At 43.0% G+C, this 20,175-nt stretch overlaps 1 protein-coding gene across 1 annotated transcript in view; it reads left to right on the top strand.

Moving 5' to 3' along the window:
- Nucleotides 1-922: 922 nt before the first annotated feature.
- Nucleotides 923-20,175, top strand: part of TRPC4AP (transient receptor potential cation channel subfamily C member 4 associated protein) — a 33,502-nt gene continuing 14,249 nt past the window's right edge. The window contains exons 1-8 of the mRNA XM_030462898.1: nt 923-1,086; nt 10,549-10,677; nt 10,939-11,055; nt 12,640-12,697; nt 13,763-13,818; nt 15,305-15,433; nt 16,556-16,757; nt 18,755-18,943. Coding sequence (XP_030318758.1) covers nt 949-1,086; nt 10,549-10,677; nt 10,939-11,055; nt 12,640-12,697; nt 13,763-13,818; nt 15,305-15,433; nt 16,556-16,757; nt 18,755-18,943 — 1,018 coding nt within the window. The 5' untranslated portion in view covers nt 923-948. The remainder of the gene's footprint in view (nt 1,087-10,548; nt 10,678-10,938; nt 11,056-12,639; nt 12,698-13,762; nt 13,819-15,304; nt 15,434-16,555; nt 16,758-18,754; nt 18,944-20,175) is intronic.

Here is a 20,175-nt window from a genome sequence, read left to right as displayed (position 1 = left end):
TCAGATGCAGAGCTCGGTGGCTTTCTCTGAACAGGGATTTACCTGACCAGCAGGTCGAGCATTAGCACAAATTGAGGCTGGCAAATCAAACTGAGATCCTCTTCCAGCCCACCCCTAGTGCTGGTAAGTGCTGTGAGGTGTCGGTGCAGCTTAATCCTGGTGTTAATACCTGGTGTCTGCTCCTTGTACAGCCAAGGGAAGTTAACAGGGAATATAAACATTCCTCCAGAACCAGAGCTCTGGTTGTCACCTCTCCACTCCCTTGGAGCTTCTGCCTCTCAGGAGCTTGATTCCACCCATTTGTCTCTCCAATTTGCTCTGTGTCCTTTGACTTACTGTGTTGTTGGGGTTTGTTTTTGTATCCCTGTGAGGCACCGGTGCTGTGTGGCTGTGAAGTGCGGGGTCTGTCCGGGCAAGGAGCCTCGGGCTGAGGGGCAGCTGGGGTTCTGGGTCCCTCCTGCCCTCACCAGGCTCTGTTGGTTTCTTGTGCTTGATCCCAGCAGCTCGGGGCGTGAGTTCTGTCTCAATTACCTCTGCTAATAGTGAATTAATGGTACAGATTTAACAGTAAAGCACAAGTGGGGATTTGAACGGCACTGAACTGCCAGGGGGGGGTCAGGCAGCCCCCGGCGCCGCCTCAGCACCCTCAGGAGCGACCAAAATTGGAGCAGATGACCTTTGGCGCGGCCTTCAACCCATATTCTTCTGTGATGTTGTGGCCACCTCCCCTCACGCCGTGGTGGCCACACGCCCTCGGCGGTTCCCCCTCACCAGCATTCCCTGCGCATGCGCACCCCTAACCGGACTACATTTCCCAGCCTTCCCCGCGGCGCAGTGCGCGCAGGGCCCGGGCGGGGGCGCTCTGGTGCGTCCCTCGCGCCGCTCCGTACAAAGCGGCGGGGGGAGGGGGCGCTTCCTGTTTGTCTCGGTCCGAGCGCAGCGGCGGCCATGGCGGCAGCGGCGGCGGGAGGGGACCGGGGGCCCGGCGGGGGGGGCCGCCGAGGGGCCCGGGCGGCGGCCACCAACATCCTGGCACAGCTCCGGCACGGGCAGCTGAGCGGCTGCGGCCTGACGCGGGGGGCGCAGGTAAGGGGGTGGGGGGCGGGACAGCGGGGCGGCCCTGTAGCGGGGAGGGGGCGGGGAGGCCGCTCCGGTGGCACCTGGGATGGGGGACACCGGAGTTCGCTGGGGCCTCGGTGGGCACGGGGTTCGGCTGCGGGCTCCTCAGGGGACGGGGAGAGCTCTCAGCTGGGCTCCGGCAGGGGAGGCCTGCAGCACCTCCTGCCTCGGGCAACGGCCCGCAAGGCCCCGCTCCGCCGGGGGCTGGGAGGGGGCGTTCGGCGGCACTCGCGGCCTCTTGGCGGGGCTGAGCACCCCCTGGGGGCTGTCAGGCCTCACCTGGAAGAGCCGGGAAGAGCCGAGCCACCCTAGCCCGGCCTGCGCTAGGGGTGGCACCTGGCACAGGGGCCTCTCGGTTCCGACTCGAGCCCATGTGCCAGGCTTTGGTTCTGGTGCTGGTGGGATCGTGGGAGACGGATGTATCTGTGCCCCTTCTCCTGCCTTCCTTCCCACCCTCGGTCTCCCTGTAGGAAGCCTGGAGCAGGGCGAGCGCTTTGCCACGCTGTGGATGAGCCGCGCTCCTCTGCTGCCTCGGTTGGTGACCCAGGTTGGGGCTTTCTCCTGCAAAGAAAGGAAGCTCAGCCTGGAACCATAACAGCGTCGAAATTTAAGGGTATTTGAGGGAAAAAAGGCATCCTCATGATCCTAGGGGACCTAGGAGATCCTAGCAGACCTTTTAGCTTTAAAGTGGGGTAGGCTTATGCTGGTGGTTTGCCATGAAACTGCAGAATTTCTGGTCTGTTTCAAATTTGCCATCTTTCCCAATTGATGAAGCTGGGAAATGCCTAGAAATGAAATCAGCTTGTTAACCTAGGCTTGTGCCAACCGTGTGCTTGTCCTGCCTTTTTAAGGAAGCTATTCATGGATAATGGGCTATTAATTTATTTTTTTCTGAATAATAAGTGGCATGTGTTTTACAGATTAAATGCAGCGTGATGCAAAGAGATGGAAACTGAAACGTTGGATAAAAGAACTTGTGTTTGGGTGGGGATTTATTGAGCTAAAGTATCTTAAAAGGGTTGAAATGGAGTAGAGAAATGGGATTTCACTAAGTGGTTTTCACAAGTGCAGACAACAGTATTTTCCCTGATTAACAAGGATTCTGGGTAATTACTGAGAGAAGACTTGTTCACCACCAGTGTCCCTGCCTCTTGCTGTGGCTGAGATAAGTGGAAGAGCAGGAGATTTTGACTAGATCTTTTGCCCTTATTGTACTGCTGGCAAAGGTCAAAGTTTGGTTAATACTTAAGAAAAAAAAAAGCCCATTGTTTGCGTGGATTTCAACCTGGTATTGTCTCATTTGCAGGAAGTTATTTCTGTGGGATTGTTGTAGGGCTGCATTTCATGCAGACAGAGTGGCTGCTTGTCTCACTGCCTTGCCTGCTCCCCTTTGCTCCCTCTCCCACAACCAGATCAACAGCAGAGAAACCTGTCCAGGGTTGTGCACTGACTCAATCTGTTAGGATGGGATTTCTGCTCTGGGTTTTGGTTTGCTTGAGAAACGCAGTGGTGCTGGGTGGTAATTTGGGGCTTTTATCAATTCTTGGAAGCAACTGCTGACCCAGGGAACAGGCTTGTGCAGTAATCGAGGAAACTTCTGCTTGTTGTATCTTCTTCCTTGTGATGCCAAAGTGTGAGGGGGGATTTTTTTTTGTCACTGAGGTTTTGTTTGTTTTGTTTCATGTTCTAAGTTTAAATATCATGGTGCTGCTCTGAAAAACTGAAGCTTGGATGCCTGAGGCTCCCAGTGCTCCATAAATGCTGTAGGAATACATTGATAAATCTCAGACTAAGGGGAAAAAAAAAACCCCAAACTGCCCGAGTGATTTAGGGCTTTGTAAATTATTTGTCTCTGTACTTTTACCTTGAAGCAGGTTTTTGTTTGTAGATGATCTAAATATAAACCACTTTGATGTAACTTTTATAGAAGTATCAGGCCATCTTGGATGCTTTTTCAAATTCTCTTTTTTTAATCAAAATGGTTGCAGTTTTCCTGCAAGTTACTCCTCAGTGGCAATGCCCTTGCTGAAGTTTCTCAACTCTTTCCCTTCTGCAAAGTCTGGGAGCAGATCAAGTGTCCAAATTGCTGTGTTGGGTTCTAGAAGAACAAGTTGGGGGGAATGCCCTCCGAGCTTCCTTTTCTCCTTCTCTGCAGGGAGGTTTTGGTTCATATTCTGCAGGGACTGCTTCCCATCAGGAAGAGAAACCCTTTTCAACAGCTTAATTTGAAGAGATTGGGAAACACCCTTCCTTGCTGAGATCCCTGACATCTGAGTAGTGTTTTCCCACAACCTTGTCACTGGATTTCAGCATCTGATCCCCGGGAGACAGCTAGTACCCTTCTGTGGGCAGCAGTTGCATTTATTCTTAAACGAAGCTTTGTGTGCTATTTTTAGGTGATCTCAAGATCCATTTTGGATGAGGAAAGCAGGGACTTATCTTTGAATTGGTAAGGATAATTGTTGACAGGCATATATCTGAAACTTCATCAGTCTGAGTTTACAGGGACATAAAAATACTTCTGACAGCACTGGCTGCCTGAATATCTGGCAGTTTTGAGGCCAGCTAAGGCTCTGAAATCTGCATCCTTCTGTGCTCTAGCTGTATTCCTTTACCAGAAGCCATAGCTTTCTTGCTGGTTTGTCTCTTTGCTTTTATTGTTAATAATACATCAAGTAGATTTCAGGATCTCCTGATGTGATCAGCTCATCCATCCATTTTAGCCATATTGCAAGCATCAGCTGCTGCCCTGGATGCAAGCCTCAGCCCCTGCTCTCAGATTGCATAACCTTGCCCTAGCACTGAGTACAGAGCAAATGAAAAGAGGCTTTTCAGATATTGCTACACTAGAAGGAAACCAACTTTCCAGAAGTGACACACATTTTCTAACAAGGCAAAAAGATTGCTTGGGAATTGGCTGGTCTGCAGTCCCTCTCCTGGCACAGCCCTGCTGGGTGCACACAGACACTGTAAATAAGACCTGACGGGGTTGGTGCTGTGGTTCCTTGAAGGCAAATGAACATTTTGGCTCAGCTGATCCAAGTTCAGATCCCCCTGGCAAGAGGGCACACACTTCATCTGCTGCAAGCCAACTGTGAAAAGCATGTACATGACATGAAAGCAGGAGATAGTGAGATGCAGCTGTGGGAATCTCTGGAGGCAGAGCAGCATAATAACAGGGTAACCAGTGATTTGTTGGCACTGGTGTGCTCCTGGTGCAGTCCCAAGAGCAGATCGTCAGCACTGGTCTCACTCTCCCAGGATTGCCAAGGCTTAGCTGAAACAATCTGAATGGAAAAAATAGTCTGTTTTTTTCCAGCTGTATTTCATGAGCCACTATTCCTAGGAGTAACAGCTTCCCTGAGCAGAATAGTCCCTATCCACTGAAGAAAAAATAAAAAACCAAACCAAAACCCTCTCTCTGGAAGGGAAACATTTTCTGCCTTGGACATCCAAATTTCCAGCTCTTGTCATTGTAGTTGATCTGTAATCTGTAGTAATTTCCCTCTAACTCTGAGGAAATATTTTGTTTTCTAGTCAGTTTTGTTTCCTTCTTAAAGCAGCAACAACAACAACAAAAAAAACCTTTCAGGAAAATATAATCCACTTTAGTAGCTCTAATTGTATGGGTCTTAGCAGGCTTATACCTCTTCAGTAGAGGACAGCTAGTGGGTGCTGGAAGGCCTGGACCTGCTTTTTATATAACAGGGACCAGAGCTCTGTCATACACCAGAAATGCTCAAAAGTGGTGGTGCTGGACTTTGGTAGCCTTATTTTTTGGGACTGAAAATGAGTGGGAAGAAAGCTGTTGTAGATGTAATAGGTCCTTGCCTATTCCCCCACCCCTTTTTGTTTTGGTTTTTTTTTTAGTAAACCCTGCAGATTTTGCCTTCAGTCAAAAATTAATTTAACAAGAAATGTGGGCAGTTCCAAGGAAAGACTAATCACTGAGAAGTTAATACAATTTTACCTCTTAGCTGATATATTTTTCTCTGAGAGCAGGATCATCAAAGCATTAGTAGCTGTTATTAGTGTCTGGTAGATTCTGCAGTGGTTTTGAAGAGCTGCTGGTGTTCAAGATCTGTGTTGGAGTTAAAAATACTGTGAGATTTTTGAGATTCACAAGACTTTGTCTTGGTAGACTTTCTCTTCCTCCAGTGACAGGGAGTAGAGCAGTTCCTGGGGATCATGGGGATAGTTAGACCTGGCTAGAAGCTACAGCAGGTTTTATCCTAGGACACCACGTCCCTGGGTTCATGCCTGGCTTTTGGGTTGGCAGGAGAAAGGATGGTGGACTCCATCCAGGGTTGTGGAGGACGGAGAAGCAGTAGTTATGGGAAACTTAGTGCTCACTCTGAGGAATCCAGCAGCTGGAGAGAGGCTGGAAATTGGTGCTCTATGGGTAAAAATTTGGGGGCTTTCTGTGGTTTAAGCCCAGCTGGCAGCTAAGCAGAGCCAGGCACTCACACCCCCCCATGGGATGGAGGAGAGAATCAGAAGAGTAAAAGTGAGCTGGGATGACAAGGCACTCCCCAAAATACTGAATAAATGTTCTCCTGGCAGCCTGTCAGAGATGACTTTCTAAGTTACTACTGTTCAGAGGTAAATTAAATATTTAATTGCACAAATATTAGCTTCCTGTTTTTCAAAAAGTGCAGCCTAAAAGGCTTGAAGGAAGTGAAATGGAAAGGCTTCAATTTTATTAAAAAATATGTGGAGACCATGTGCTTGCATCTGGTTTTTGAGATCAATAATCTTGTGCCTCTTTTTCCTTTTAAACTTTCAGAACGTTTGTACTTCAGAAACAGTCATGGAAAATACTGAAAATGGAAATTCTGCTTTTAAGTTTTTTTTACACCCTCCTGTAGCAAGTGTTCAGCCAGGCAGTGAGATAAATGTTTGAAGGGTAAATTGTGAAATAGACTCAACTTTCTTAGAAAAGTGTTTCCCCTCCTTGCTCTGGAGAGCAAAGGGAATTTATGTCCTATTTCTGCTGCTGTAATGTGCTCATGGCCCTTCAGCTGGTCAGCAGCTATGGGAGATGTGTCACTGACCACAGCCTGGAGAAGTGGTTGAGACAAGGTTGGGAAAATCAGAGCTTTGTAGGGCAACAAAAATTGTTGCAATGCAGAAACACAAAGGGAAATGCAAATCCTCACTAGAAAGGGGAGGAATTTTGAAGGAATCATAACTACAAGAGATCTCAGAGCAGTGACAAATGTAGTGAGGCTGGTGACAAAGTTCTGACCTCAGGCAGGGGCAGGGGCACAAAGCAGCTGGGAGGATAAGCTGCTTGTGGAGAGGCTGTGCCTGGAGGAAAGCTGTGGTGGGTAGGGAGTCAACACCAAATACTGTAGCAAAGGGGAGGGGGAGAAAGGAAAGGGGAACTAAACTGATCAAGAGATGGAGTTAAGTAAATACTAACACATAGCAATAGAACTTGATGAAGATTTAGGTGTTGACTATTATGCTAATTGATGGTGGGGTGTCTTAAAGGGGTTTAAAGCACAGGAGGACTAGAAAGACACTTAGGCACATTTAGATGTGTGTATAGTGTCTTTGTGCAGCCCTCTGTATACTTTCAAGAAAAAATTACACACAAAAATTACTTAAACTCTGTGGTAGGGTAGGAAAGAATTCCTATGGTAGTTGTCAGTCTATGGGGTAATCTCCTGGGAAATCCTGGGCTCCTGTCCTTTGGAAGACATTAAAGAGCAAACCACTCAGTCTGTTCTACCTTGCAGTCATGGATGGGCTTGGTGACACATTCATAACTCTGTACTTATATCCTCTCCTTAGATTGCCCTTTCAGGATGTTCTTCCCTGAGCAGTCCCATTTTACAGGATGCTGCTGATTCTCCTGATGATGCTTCTTGCCCAGAGAAGCTGTGGCTGCCCCATCCCTGGCAGTGTTCCAGCCCGGGTTGGATGGGGCTTGGAGCAACCTGGGCTGGTGGGAGGTGTCCCTGCCCATGGCAGGGGGGTGGAACTGGATGATTTTCAGGATCCTTCCCAACCCAAACCATCCTGAGATTCTGCATGGAATCCACACTGCCATGGATTCTCTCCAGCACAGCTGGAGCAGGGGAGATAGCTGGTTCTGGTTGGGGATCTGATCACCTGGCTGGTGAACAGATTCATAGAATCATAGTGATTTGGGTTGGAAGGGACCTTAAAGATCATCAGGAAAGATCATTCAGTAAATCTGGCATCACACAAACTGCTTTGGACCATGAGGTGGTTTGGGGATGTCTGTGCCTGGGCTTGAGCTCCTACGTGCTGCCCTGTCCCAGAGGCCTGTCTGGAATGTTATAACCACTTCTGGAGAGCCACATAGCCCTGTCCTCTGGGTTTTGTGATTCAAAACTTGGATGTGCTACAGCAAACTGCTGAGACACGACTGACTGCGTGGTGTCTTGGTGTTTGTAGAAGTTTGGTTTGCTGTACCAGGCTGTAGGAAAGTTTTGATCCTGGTTCTTTTGTTTCCCCAGTAATTGGTATTTACTCTGTCATCTTCTAATGCCAGTAAGCTGTGTTGGTTCCTAACTACTGCAGTCATGGGTTAGGTAAGACCCTTTTAATTTATGGGATTTCCAACTGGGCTCCTGCAGCCTCCCCTTCTTGCTAGGTAACCTCTGACTTCTCAAGGTTTGTATGCAAGATTCAGAGGTTTTATCCTGCACTTTTCAGTGAATAAAAGCAAGTTTCTAAGAAATCAGTGTTGGGTTGGGTTTATCTTGCTTGATGAGACCAAAAAATGCTGGAGAGAGAGAAAAGGGGCCCTGGAAGACTCAGTGTAATTTTGGCCACTATTCAGTGTTCTCTGCCCAGAAAGAACAAGTCGGAAATTGACTTTGCTTAAAATTAAAAACTGTTGACTAATTGCTATTACAGAAATGATGAGATGGAGTTTTTGACCAAATTATTTTAAAGACTGCCCCCTACAATTTAACTGAATTTTAATCCATCTGCAGGATTCAGAATCTTTGTGTTGGCAACCACCACCCTGCCACAATGGAAATAATCTGAGCCAGAGTAGTCTCATAAATACAGAATTGGGACCACAAGTTAGAGCTTGCCATGAAACCAAAGACATGTATTAAATCAAGAGAAAGAAAAACTTTTTTTTTTTTTCCTTTTTCATTTTTGAAAGCACTTGAAAGGAGATGAGAGCAAGGAAACATTTACTTCTTTTCTTCAGAATTTCAGTTCTGAAAGTTTTCTGCAGTTCAGCATGAGTGACTCTCATAGTGCAGGACAGGAGACCTAATGGTGCAGGCACAAGAGTGGAGATGGACCTTGCCCCAAACTGAGAAGCACAGAGTGATTGCCAAATGGGATATTAAGCTCAAAACAAGGTTTTAGCATTAATTAAGGGCTTTTGGCCTTTTCGTAGAGAACTTGGAGGCTGAATTCTGCATTGTGCTACTGGAACCTGAGCTTGCAGCCCATCCACGTCATCGTTGCCTGTGGTATCTTCCACATCAGCTGTAGTTGGGGAGTTGGATTCTTTTCCTGGCATTTTGCTGCATGTTCTTTGCATTGTACTCAGCAATTAATTTGGTCCCTGCCTCCTTGTGGGGTTGTGTACTCCTCCCACACCTGAGGTTGGGTAATGGTAGAGCTCCTCTTGCCCTCTCTGTGCTGGTTCTTAGAAGGAGAAATGAGAATTGGTGACTTCAGAAGAGCTGGTGACTTCATTTTGAGCTTCAAAATGGGAAGCCATTTTGACTTCATAGTTTGAATCTGCCACTTGCTGTGTAAATGGCCTCCTCAGAAGGAACTCTGTGTCATCCCCCGGCAGTGCTGCTTGATTACTCTTAATCAGAAAGCAGAGACAAGTTAAAAACAGGAGAATTTGATGTCCCAGGTTTGCTCATGCTGCTTCAATCAGCCCTGGTAGCAAGAAAACCTGATACTTGAAGAGCCTTGAAGTTCTTAGTTTTGAACAAATCAGAGGATTTGGGGAGGAAGAGAACCCTTTGAAAAGGGTTAAATTCTCAGTCAGAGATTGGAGTGCATTTGCATTTATTTGACTAATCAGGAATTGAATGGCTCTTTGGAATTGTACACAGAGGTGTATGGGAGAAGGATGTCTTGGCTGAAACAATAAGAAACAAGATTTCCTGGCTGTTAATATTAACAATGAACATTGCAGCAGGCTGGAGGGAAACAATGCACAGGAACCACAGAAAGGTTCACGAGTGACTTAGGCAGAGTTAGAGCAGCTTGCAGGTTTAGGTCTAGGACAAAGAAAGAATCCACAATTGCTGCATTTGAGATGCTGTCTTGCTGGCCTGAGGTTTGGTGTGGGGTTTTAAATTTTGTTTTTTATTTGAATTTTTAAATTGAATTAAATTTTAAATTTAAATTAAATTTGAATTTTTTAAAAATTGTAAAAATCTTCTTGGCTATAATTATTGTTCTGCCTTGCTTTTTGTACAAGGGGAAGTCAGGGCTGGTCTCAGTACCTCTGAGGTATCATTAAGGAGGGGGGTTGCAGTTTGGTAAGTGTTAAGTGGATTGTGAACTTTAAAGAGCTTCTCCTCTCTAGCATCTGCTGGCAGTAACCTGGAAGTGTTCAAGCTTCAAAATATCTTGTGGATTCTAAGAATATTTCAGTCTTGTGCTGCTACTTAATTTTTTTTTTTTTTTGGTGTAGAACAAGAGTGGTGAATACTGAGAATTTTTTTTTTATTTTAGTGAGAAGGAAGAAAAATTGGAGGAAGTTTGCACAGATGTAGTAGGAGATGCTAAGGTATTCTTCTTCTGTGGCTGCAGACTGCTTCCAAGAGGATAATGCCAGTCTTGTTCTGCTGATTTAGTTGTTGTTCTCCATTTGTAACCAGCCAAAGACTCCAGAGGAATTTTTCACTGTTTCTTTGATAGATTCTTCTGGAGTCTGCTTGTAAATGTTAGTGATTTGGGTCATTGCTATGACCACTAATGGTTTCAGGGACTTGGCTGTAGAAATGCTCATTACTAGCTGAATGTAATGAGTAAGGAAGCCTTTCCATCTTCAGTGCTCTTTCTTCCTTAGACTGCTGTAGTTCTTGGTAGTGTCAGGGGCATCTGTTTCTTCCCTCAGTGACTTGCCAGTTGGAATTCTACTAATTCAATTATTTAGAGATTAATATGTTCCCATTTAAAAATATTTATTCAATATAAAAATACAGAATGAGATAAAATACTCTCAATGGTAACATCTGCTTTAGGCCCTGTCCTGTTTAAGATACTTGGACTGTCCAAAATTCTGCAGCTACCACTTCTGGATAAATTACTGCAAGGAAAGAGGTTCTGGGTTTTGTGATGGTGCCCTCTACAATCAGCTTTTTTTCCTGTGATTCTCTGATACTGGTATTTTGGAGAGGTGATGAGGTTGTTCTCTTGGTTGGACACAATAGCAATTATATTCTTCCTTTGTTGCAGATCACAGAAGCCTTGTTAAAGGAGAGAGATAAACAAGCAAAATGGAATGGGATTCCCTTACTGCTGCAAAAGCTGTATGAACAGAGCCACCCCAACAGTGATTTCTCCCAGTGCCAAAGCATCTTAAAGGTACTGTCTGCACTGTTCTGCCTGGAAGCAAGGGATGGTTTTGTTATTGCTTTCTTTAAAGTCTACTACAATCATACTCTTAATTTTTTTACAGTGTTTGCATGATAGTATCTGTGAATGGGCTGGTAGATAAGAGCTGAGAATTCATGTAATAGATGAGTCAGTAGATCACACAGATAGTCAGAGACAATTGTGTTTATACTGATGAATTGTTTTCTTTTTGAGCCATATTTTCATTTTTTTTTCTTTTACTACGTGCAGGAAATTTCCCCACTTCTTTCAATGGAAGCCATGGCATATGTTACTGAAGATAGAAAAGCTGCTCAAGAGTCCACTTTCCCAAATACATACACATTTGATTTATTTGGAGGAGTTGATGTGAGTGTGTTTTTTCAACAATATCTAAAGAGAGGTCTTGGAAACCTTTGGAAGCTTCTAAAATGCAAACTACAGACTGACTACCAGTCTTATGTTCAGAACTAGAATTGTACCTGGTCCTATACTCAAAATATAAAAAAGGGTGTATTTTTGAAGGTAGTAAATCATCAAAAGTGAGGTGCTTTTTTCTTACATGCTTTAGAAAACCTGGCTGGTCCTTCAGGTAGCCTGTTTTTAATTTTAAAAAGATGGGACCCCATAGGCAGGCTACTTCATTTGTGGAAAAGTGTTTTAGCAGAACTTCAAGGTTTTTGTAGACGTTCTGGCAATTTATCTCTTTGTTTATTTGTTTTAACTCTTCATTGCATAACTAGCCAAGCTTGCTCATTTTTCTGGGGGCAGACACTGGGATGTGCCCCCATTCCTTAGAAATGGATGATTTGAATTTTCTATTGGACTAATTGACACCTTCTTCCCTTTTTTATTCTTTTTTTTAGAATTTAATTTGGTCAAACCAAACTGTCTTTGCTACTTTTCCTATGCTTAGCATTCCTCTACTTCTGTCAAACTTTCATTTAGCTTATGTTGTTTTGAAATGAGCAGTATTTTAGTTGCTGCAGCACTGTCAGCCCAGGACAAAAACCTTCAGCTACCCAAGTGGTGTAGAACATTGTAAAAAATATTACAAGTTTTCCTTTAAAGACAGGGGAAAAAGTGATACTTCATGTGGAAGTACTTTTAACATAATGCACAAAAAATGGCTTTAGATTTCATGTATAAATGTGTGTTGGGGATTCTTTGGTTGGTTGGTTTTTGTTGTTTAGGTTCCGGTTTGTTTTTTTTCCTTGGGCTGGAGGTGATAAATACCAAATACACTTTAATTACCTGGTACTCTGGCAGAGATTTGGCAGTGGATTTAATCTGGTTAAAGGGAGTGGTAGAAGCCAGTGTGAGGTGGTTTTGCAAATCCTACTGCAGGAAGTAGTGGTCTCCTCTGCTGGTTCTGTGTCTGCCATGTGCCCATTCTGTATTGCAGTATTTTAGACTGCAAAGCATGAGTAACTTTGAAGGGCACTAAATTTGCAGTGTACTCTGTGTGCTATGTGTGATAGAATATTCCTTAAAATATGTTTGGATTCTGACAGCTGTTACATCAGGGAAGAACAAAAGCACCTTGTGTCTCCTCCTGTTAGATGAGTACATGTAAAATACATGTAGAGAGGCTCTGCCAAATTTTCATCTCTTTGCAGATCAGTGCTAAAGATTAATTTTGGGAGGTGTGTGATAGCCATCCTTGATGCTATCAGGATGCATGTGAAATTACATTCTTTACAGACTCCAGTTCCTTCAAACTTGCCAGTTGGTTATTGTTTTATACAACTGTTCATGTCATTTACCATGCAGAAATAATTTTTTTTTGTCAATGTAATTTTGATACCAGTGTGGTTTGGGTTGTAGAGCTTCCTTTATTCACCTCTGTGACTTCAGCAGAGACAGGACTAAGTTTGGATTTGTCACTGAAAAATTAATTGGTTATTTGCATCCTAATGATTATTCCCATAATTCTTTATCTTGTTGTTACAGCTTTTAGTAGAAATTCTCATGAGACCAACGCTTATTACACAGAAGAAGAAACAGAAAAGTAAGTGGATAGCTGTTTTATCTTTTTTCATTCTTGCCTTGTGTCCTTATTCAGACAGAAATTAACAGTTTTTCTGTTACTTTCTTTCCATAACAGCAGAATTCTTAAATGAATCATTGGTTTCTTTGTTCTCTGCAGTTACTGATTCATGGTGGGATTTAGGGCACTCACCTGTTGCAAAGCACAGCTCATGCACTCAGTGTAACAAACTTCTCTCATCAGTAAATCTGCAACCACTGGAAACTTCTATTGTTACTGTGGCCATAGTTACAGTCAACAATTATTAATAATAAGTCACAAAACATGGCTTATGTAATAGGAGCTACAGAGATGAGGAGATAATGAAAATTATGCTGTTTTCCTGACCTAGTCACAGTGACTTCTAATTTCCAGATTGCTGTAAGGAGAATTTACCAATGGGGTGCAGTAGATTTCCTGCTGGAGCAGCAGGTTTTTCATTTCCTCTGTCTGTGATTCTTGTGGTTCCCTGAACCCTTCTGGGAAAAGGAAGAGTTATGGTGTGCTCCATGCCCATCAGCCAGGGAACTTCAAAGGTGAAGTAGCTTGGAACTTGAGGTTGAGGAAGATGTTGTTTGTTTGTGCTGAGAACATATTTCAAATACTAAAGTGCTGGACTAAATTAGACTGAAATCTTCTCAGTGAATATGTGATAAAAACTGCATGAATTCTTTATTTCCCTCTGTGCTTAATAATTGGAGCTAATACGTGTCTCAGCAGTTTGTCAGATTTTGAGTTGATCTGTGGTTTTTTTCTAAAATGAATTTTGCACCCCTATCATTTTCTTTTGTGAGTGACTAAGAAGTGCTCTAGGTCACAAGTACACCTTTCTGTTTGGAAATTACAGTTTCTGAAGAAGGCACAGGAACAGGTCAGCTACAGAGTGTTTTTTCCTATAAAGTTTTTGTCCTCCAAGGCATTTGCACATACAAGTAGAGCTAGGAGTTGACCTGAAATTCTCACCCATTTTATAAGTATTCATGGCACTGCTGTGGGCACTGATGTTTCTTGGCATTGTGTAGTGAGTATCTCTTTTCTTCTTTGCAGTCAGTGATGACCTCATCAAGGACTGTTTAAGCATACTGTACAACACGTGTATATGTGTAAGTACAACTGCTCTGAAATGTGTTGTTCTGCTGGTCATGTTGTACATTTGTCACTTGATAAATTCCAAGCATAATTGAAACTTGCTCTGAAACTCTTGGTTACATTTCCTTCCACTAAATGTAGAAGTACCCTAGATTTCAATACCATACTCGAGTAATTTCTGTTCTCTTAACTACACCATCAAGTTTAAATCTTCTTTGGATCTTTCTGTATCTGTGTTTTCATAGGGGGGGCTAGGTCAGGCTTTGTTGTATTCCAACTTAAAATTTGAAACTGAAAATGCTTGCCTGCTAACCTGAGCTACAGCTGAGCTTGTTCATTCATGGTGCTGCCAACGTGGTTTGTGTTTGATCCTGCAGCTCCTTCATGTGCTGAATATTGGTTTGGTTGATGGCAAAGCAGTGCAAAGGAAGATGCTGGGTTAAAGGCTTATGGAAATAAACTTGCAATTAAAATTCTGAAGCTAAAAGCACATGCCTCTGATGATGCACTCAGACAACATCCTTGGGATTGTTTACTTAATCACATAGTTTATTATGTCATTACCTAGGGAGCATTGTTTAACAAAAAAATTAAAATAAGGCATTACTGGCTTGGAGCTGTTCCAAAGACATCAACCTAATCTTGAGAGTTTGTCTCTGATGTTCTCACTGCTAAGTAGCTGTGTACACATGGGTGAGGGCAGAGAGGGAACACTTTTTTCCTTGATTCACATAATTTTTATGTTTTATAACCACAGTGCAATTTTGTGAATAGCATAATATGCTAAGAAGCAAGTTTGCAATTTATAGACTTCCTGCTGGTTTAATTCACTTCAGTGTTTCTGCTCTCCCTTGACTGAGAAGTGTTCAGGATCACAGAAATGTGTGTGTAGTGTTAGCTGTTCTTACATCTAATTACCCAGAAAGTATCTGAGCTGGTCTAGCTGGCAGTGTGTCACTCATGTCTAAAAAACAGCTTTGCAAGTGATAAGAATGTAGTTTTAAGTTGTTAATTCCAGCAAAGACTGGCTGTCAGAGATCAGAGCCTGAAGCTGGCCTGAAGGAACTTGGTGATGAACATATCTTTGGGTCATCAGCAGCTCCATCAAGGTCAGCACTTGATTCTGGCTGCTCAGACTCTGCCCAGCTGAGAGCAGGGCAAAAACTACTTTTACGTGCCATGAAATGGAGGTGGTTGCAGTTTGTGTGGGAAAGCAGAGACAATCCCCTCTGCCCTGTTACCAGCCATGCAGTGTTTACTCCTGATTCAGGCAAGCAAAGAACTCCTAGAGATGAAGCCTCTCATCCTGTAGCCTGTAGTTTTTGCAAGGGTTAACTTGAAACGAGGACTGGAGCCAGTTTTGGCCACTATCTACACAGTGTTTCCTGCTTTCAGGAATAGCAAATTCAGTAACACATCATCTCTAACGTGTGCCTGTAACATGGAATTAGTGGAGGTGGTCTCTGACTCTGGGTCTTTGTGGTTCTTGCTGCCTTCTAGACGGAAGGAGTCACGAGGAGACTGGCAGAAAGAAATGACTTTGTGTTGTTCCTGTTTACACTGATGACAAACAAAAAGACATTCCTACAAACTGCAACACTCATTGAAGATATCCTGGGAGTTAAAAAGGTTAGTTGCTGATTTCTTCGTTTTATTTGTATGGCTTTTCAGGGCAGTAGAGGGAAGAGAGCTGTTTTCTTTGAAGAATTGCTGAAGATAATTCACTAAGCTAGTATTCTCACTTCTTGTAGCTTTTTTGAAACCTGACTGTTCACAGTGATTAACTTCAATCATATTTGGGGCAGAATCCAAATTATGCACATGGTATTGTACTACTAATGCAACTGCTGCATAGTTTGTAGAAAATGATGGGAGTTAGTGCCTGGCTGTCATTGAAGTGCAACCAGTATTTCAAATTAAGATGTTCCTGACATCTGGAAGGTTTCCTCTTTCTTACCTCAGGGTTTCTCACCTCTCTAAGAAGTTGTAGGCTGGAGGAACAGGGCACTTAAGACTTCTGTACAAACTAGGTTTTGAACCTGCTTGCCAGCATCATTACAGCTTAGTTTGCAGTGTGAATCAAATAAAATATTAGAGACCTAACTTTGGGAAAACCCTGAAGGAAATGTGCAACCCTGAAGGAAATGTGCCTTCATACACTTTGTGAAAAGACTGAGGATTCTTTAACTTGTTACTGCATTGTTTTGTTGTGGTTTTTTTAGAGTAAAGTTGAGGATGATGTGCTTCCTGAGATAGGAAACCACCTTAGTTTATCTGAACATAAATGGGTTTTGCTGAAAATCTTTTCCATCTTTTTATTAAAGAGGTCTTTTGATAAAAAAGACTGGGAGTGTAATCTTGAAGTTGGTTTTCATCTGTGAGTTTTGAAGAAAATACAAAAGTGGAAACCAAAATTGGGACTTTCAAAAACCTAAACATAATTTGTGGGTTAAATCAGGCTGTGAAGTGCTCGTCATTAAAAAGCCAAGTCCCCCATATTTTATGTTAATGCTTAGTCTTTAAAACATGGATATTTGTGCTTCTGAAACTGATAATCATGTTACACCAATTGTAAATCACAGCTGTTTGCAGCCTGTCACTTGTCACTGCCTGCTTGCTTCTCCTTTATTGATGTTGAAAGAACATCAGCATCTCACTAGGGGAGTGCTGTAGCTGAAGCCTTCTCACTATATCTGTGTTCCTTAATTAAACATCATGTGTGATTTACTCAGCTGATGTTGCCTCCCCCAGGAAATGATACAACTGGATGATATTCCCAATCTTGCAAGCCTTGTGTCCAGTTTTGATCAGCAGCAGCTTGCCAACTTCTGCAGAATCCTTGCTGTCACCATTTCTGAACTCGACACAGGAAGTGATGACAAACACACACTGCTTGCCAAAAATGCCCAGCAGAAAAAAAACTTGGGTCCTTCTCGAGCTGAAATTAATCAAGGTAATTGTAGCCGTGTAAACAAATGCAGAAGCAGCTCAAGAGTGTGTAGTTTCCCTCTTCTCAATGCCACATCTGTAGCCTATATTTCTAGAGGACCCTGTAAGTATTCTGCTTTGTAAACATTTTCTTTTATTCACTTTCTTGTAGCAGTTTCCTGGAAATAATATTAAACTTCCTGTTAATTAAACTTCCTTTGTAACTTTCAGTTTCATATGGTGTTGGTAATTAGGTGGGTTGATTTTTGTCATTTCTCTGATCAACTCAGGGGATTAAAATAACTGGGTTTGTTTTCTGTTCTTCAGTCAATTCCATGACCTTCCCTTTAATTCTCAGTAATTCCTTGTCCTCTTAAAGTACAAATGCCTGAACGAAAACTGCAGATGTGTGCTTACTGTCTTAGCTATTCCTTTTCTAGTTTTTATCTGACACTTTACTGAGCAGGGTTTCTGTCTTTATCAACCAGAAAAGTGTGTTTAATGGGAATCATGTTGCCTACTGTTACCACAAAAGCCTTGGAAATCTGTGGGTCTAATTCCAGCTTTAACTTTGGGCACAGTTGAGGTTTCCTTATTTTACTGAGTTTTTCTCAGCTACAGAAGTCTTGCTTAGAAGGATGAGTATGAATTTAAGAGATTTAAATTGAAGTACCTTCAAGTGTAGGATCAGCTGTTTTCTGCTTTTACTGTGCTGAAAAGGTATCTGGGCTTCTGAAGCAGATGTTTGCACAGGCCCATGCCAAAAAATTGAGAAGTGCAAAAGGGGATGAGGTTTTTTTGCTGGTTCTCCCATCTTCTGACATTCTGTATTAGCCATGAACAACAAAGCTCCATTATAACTGCTGCCACCTCTACAGAATCCAGCTGAGAGGTAGATGCCATCCTCCATCAGGCAGAAACTGCAAACCTTTGAAGGGGGGTGTATTGTCTCCTGCTCTATGATGACCAGAGCTTGCTTGTAAAGAGCAGTGGCCAAGTATGTGTAGGTGTGGGTACAAAGTTTAAATCAGTTCAACTGAATAAGCTTGGATCCTGCAGAGCTGAACTTAGCCAAACAAATGTTTAAGTAATCATTTTTTGTTTGCTCAGTTGCAGGCTGTACCTAAGCCTGTAAAGCACAAGCCATTTTTAAAAGTTTCTCCAGGAGTTAATTCTTTCAGAGGTGGTACCAGCAGGCAGGATCTCACAACTCCTCTCACACAGTGTTCATGGCCATGTTTGTTATTTTCTACTTGCATCTGCAAGTGTGTAGTGAAGCAAAGACTTTGCCATTTATCTAGAAGCAACATGTTCTGTAAATGTTATTTTGTGAAAACACTGGGATGAAATGCAGCTCTTAGCACCTCCCCAAGCATCTTCCAGACCAGCAACTTCTGTTGTTGAACTGCAGTTTCTAAGGATGCAGTTAGACAATGATTAAAACCCTCTGAGTTGGGGCTGCTGTTGTGTTCCCCATCTGTTCTTCTCTATGATGAGCTAATTCATGAAGCTAGTACTTAAAAAGCCAACAGCCTTCCAGCCAGCTCCTGAAGTGAGCTAGTGCAGTTTGCTAGGAGACAAACACCACAGGAGGCAAAATGCAGGAGGTGGCATCATGCAGAGCAGAGGGGAAGTGGAGCTCCTCCTTCCAAGGGCTGCTGCTTTATTTCTGCCAGCTTCATTTTCAGCCAGATCAGTTCCTTGATACTGACTCACTGTGGACTGGAAAACAGCAGTGCCAGCAAAAGGGAATTACTGACTGGAAGCAAGCAGTTAGAGTTGGGTAGAACTACTTTGTTTCCAGTGTAAGTCCAACACAAACCAGTTTAACAGGGATTGAGTTGTGTCCAGTCCTTAAGAGGAGAGAGTGCACCTTCTTCCACCTTTGCATATTTTTAACCAGATGTCATTTGTTTGTGCACTTTTCTGTATTAGTAATATAGATATTTTAGAAATGTGGTACAGAGGATTTGGACTGTGTTGGTGATATTAAGACATAACAAAATGATTTTTCTCTTTCAGCTACACTTTTGAATATTCCAGGCTTCATTGAGCGATTGTGCAAACTGGCGACACGGAAGGTGTCTGAAACAACAGGTACTTCCAGCTTCCTCCAGGAGTTGGAAGAGTGGTACACTTGGCTGGACAATGCACTAGTACTTGATGCACTGATGAGAGTGGCAAATGAAGAGGCAGAGCAGAGCAGTACAGGTACTGGGCTTGCATTCCTCTAGCCACCAGTAGCTGATGCAGATCTTAACCTCAGTGTTTGCCAAGCGTTGCTTTTCCTTTCAACCAGTATTGGTTTCCCTTTTTCCTGCAGGAAAGACCAACATTTCAGCATTTAGATCTGACTCCCATTTTTTTCTCATGTAGCACTGTTTTTTGTTTTCCCATTAACTAAAGTTGGCAGAAGGAAATGTCCTATGGCAAACTGTGCCCTATGCACACATAGGTAACACTGAATAAGCTGAACATGCTCAGTATTCTAATACTGTATTCTATATAGTATTCTATATTAGTACTGTATACTAATATTCTAATCTCCCCTGGAATGACAAAAATAACACATCTGAGTTAAGTGATTTCACCATCATCTTGCTGTGAAACCTATGCTGATGGCTTTAGCTCCAAATACCTCATGGCAAGGATGTGGTTCCTTCTTTAAAAAGGAAAGGTAGTTCCAGCAAAATTAAATAAGTTAATTGGAAGAATAATTGTTCCTGGTTGATGCATGCCAGTGTTAATACAATTTTATGAAAATGCTTTGAAGCAAGTGCCTGGGTTGCTTTTTACCCTTTAGAATTACCAAAATGCAATAGCTTATCTTGTAGAACTCAGAAGTACATGATAATGGGATAGAATTATCCCAAAATTTTGATACCTAAATCTTTGCTTCTTTGAAAAGCTTTTCTTCCTGTCCAGCTCTATTAGTTTTGTAGCAATTAGTTTGCAAAACTTGGGAAAATACACAAAAATTGAATGCGTGCACCTTGCACGGAGCTTTCTACACACCACATTGGTGGACACTGAAGAATGTTTGGTGTTTTGGAGCAGAATTCCCAAGGCAGTTTTGCTGGCAGTTTGACTGGAACATGCTGAACCCATTGGATCAGTTAGGAAGCATACCTAGATGTCCTTTCCCAGAATACTGCCTCCATCTCCAGTGGTTTGTGGAGTTCTGAGTCAGAGGTGCTGCCTGTGCTTTTTGCCTTTGATGGTTTCCTTCCTTGGTGTGTTTGCCCAGTTGCTTTCTTCACCTGGGTTCCAGAAGCATTCATGCTGTGTTGTGGCAGGGCAGGCCATCACTTTGTGTTGTGCCAAGAGCTGGCTCCTTTCTGAACTGCAACCTACACATCTCACTGTGTCTGTACTTACTTCCTCTGTGTCGCTCATGATTTCTGTCATGTTTTCCACTTGTAGTCATGGTGTGTTATGTCCTA

Source organism: Calypte anna, chromosome 20, assembly GCF_003957555.1.
Source record: "Calypte anna isolate BGI_N300 chromosome 20, bCalAnn1_v1.p, whole genome shotgun sequence".
NCBI classification, from domain to species: Eukaryota; Metazoa; Chordata; class Aves; order Apodiformes; family Trochilidae; genus Calypte; species Calypte anna.
Note: the sequence above shows the minus strand (reverse complement) of the source record. Positions and strands in the feature narration are given on the sequence as shown.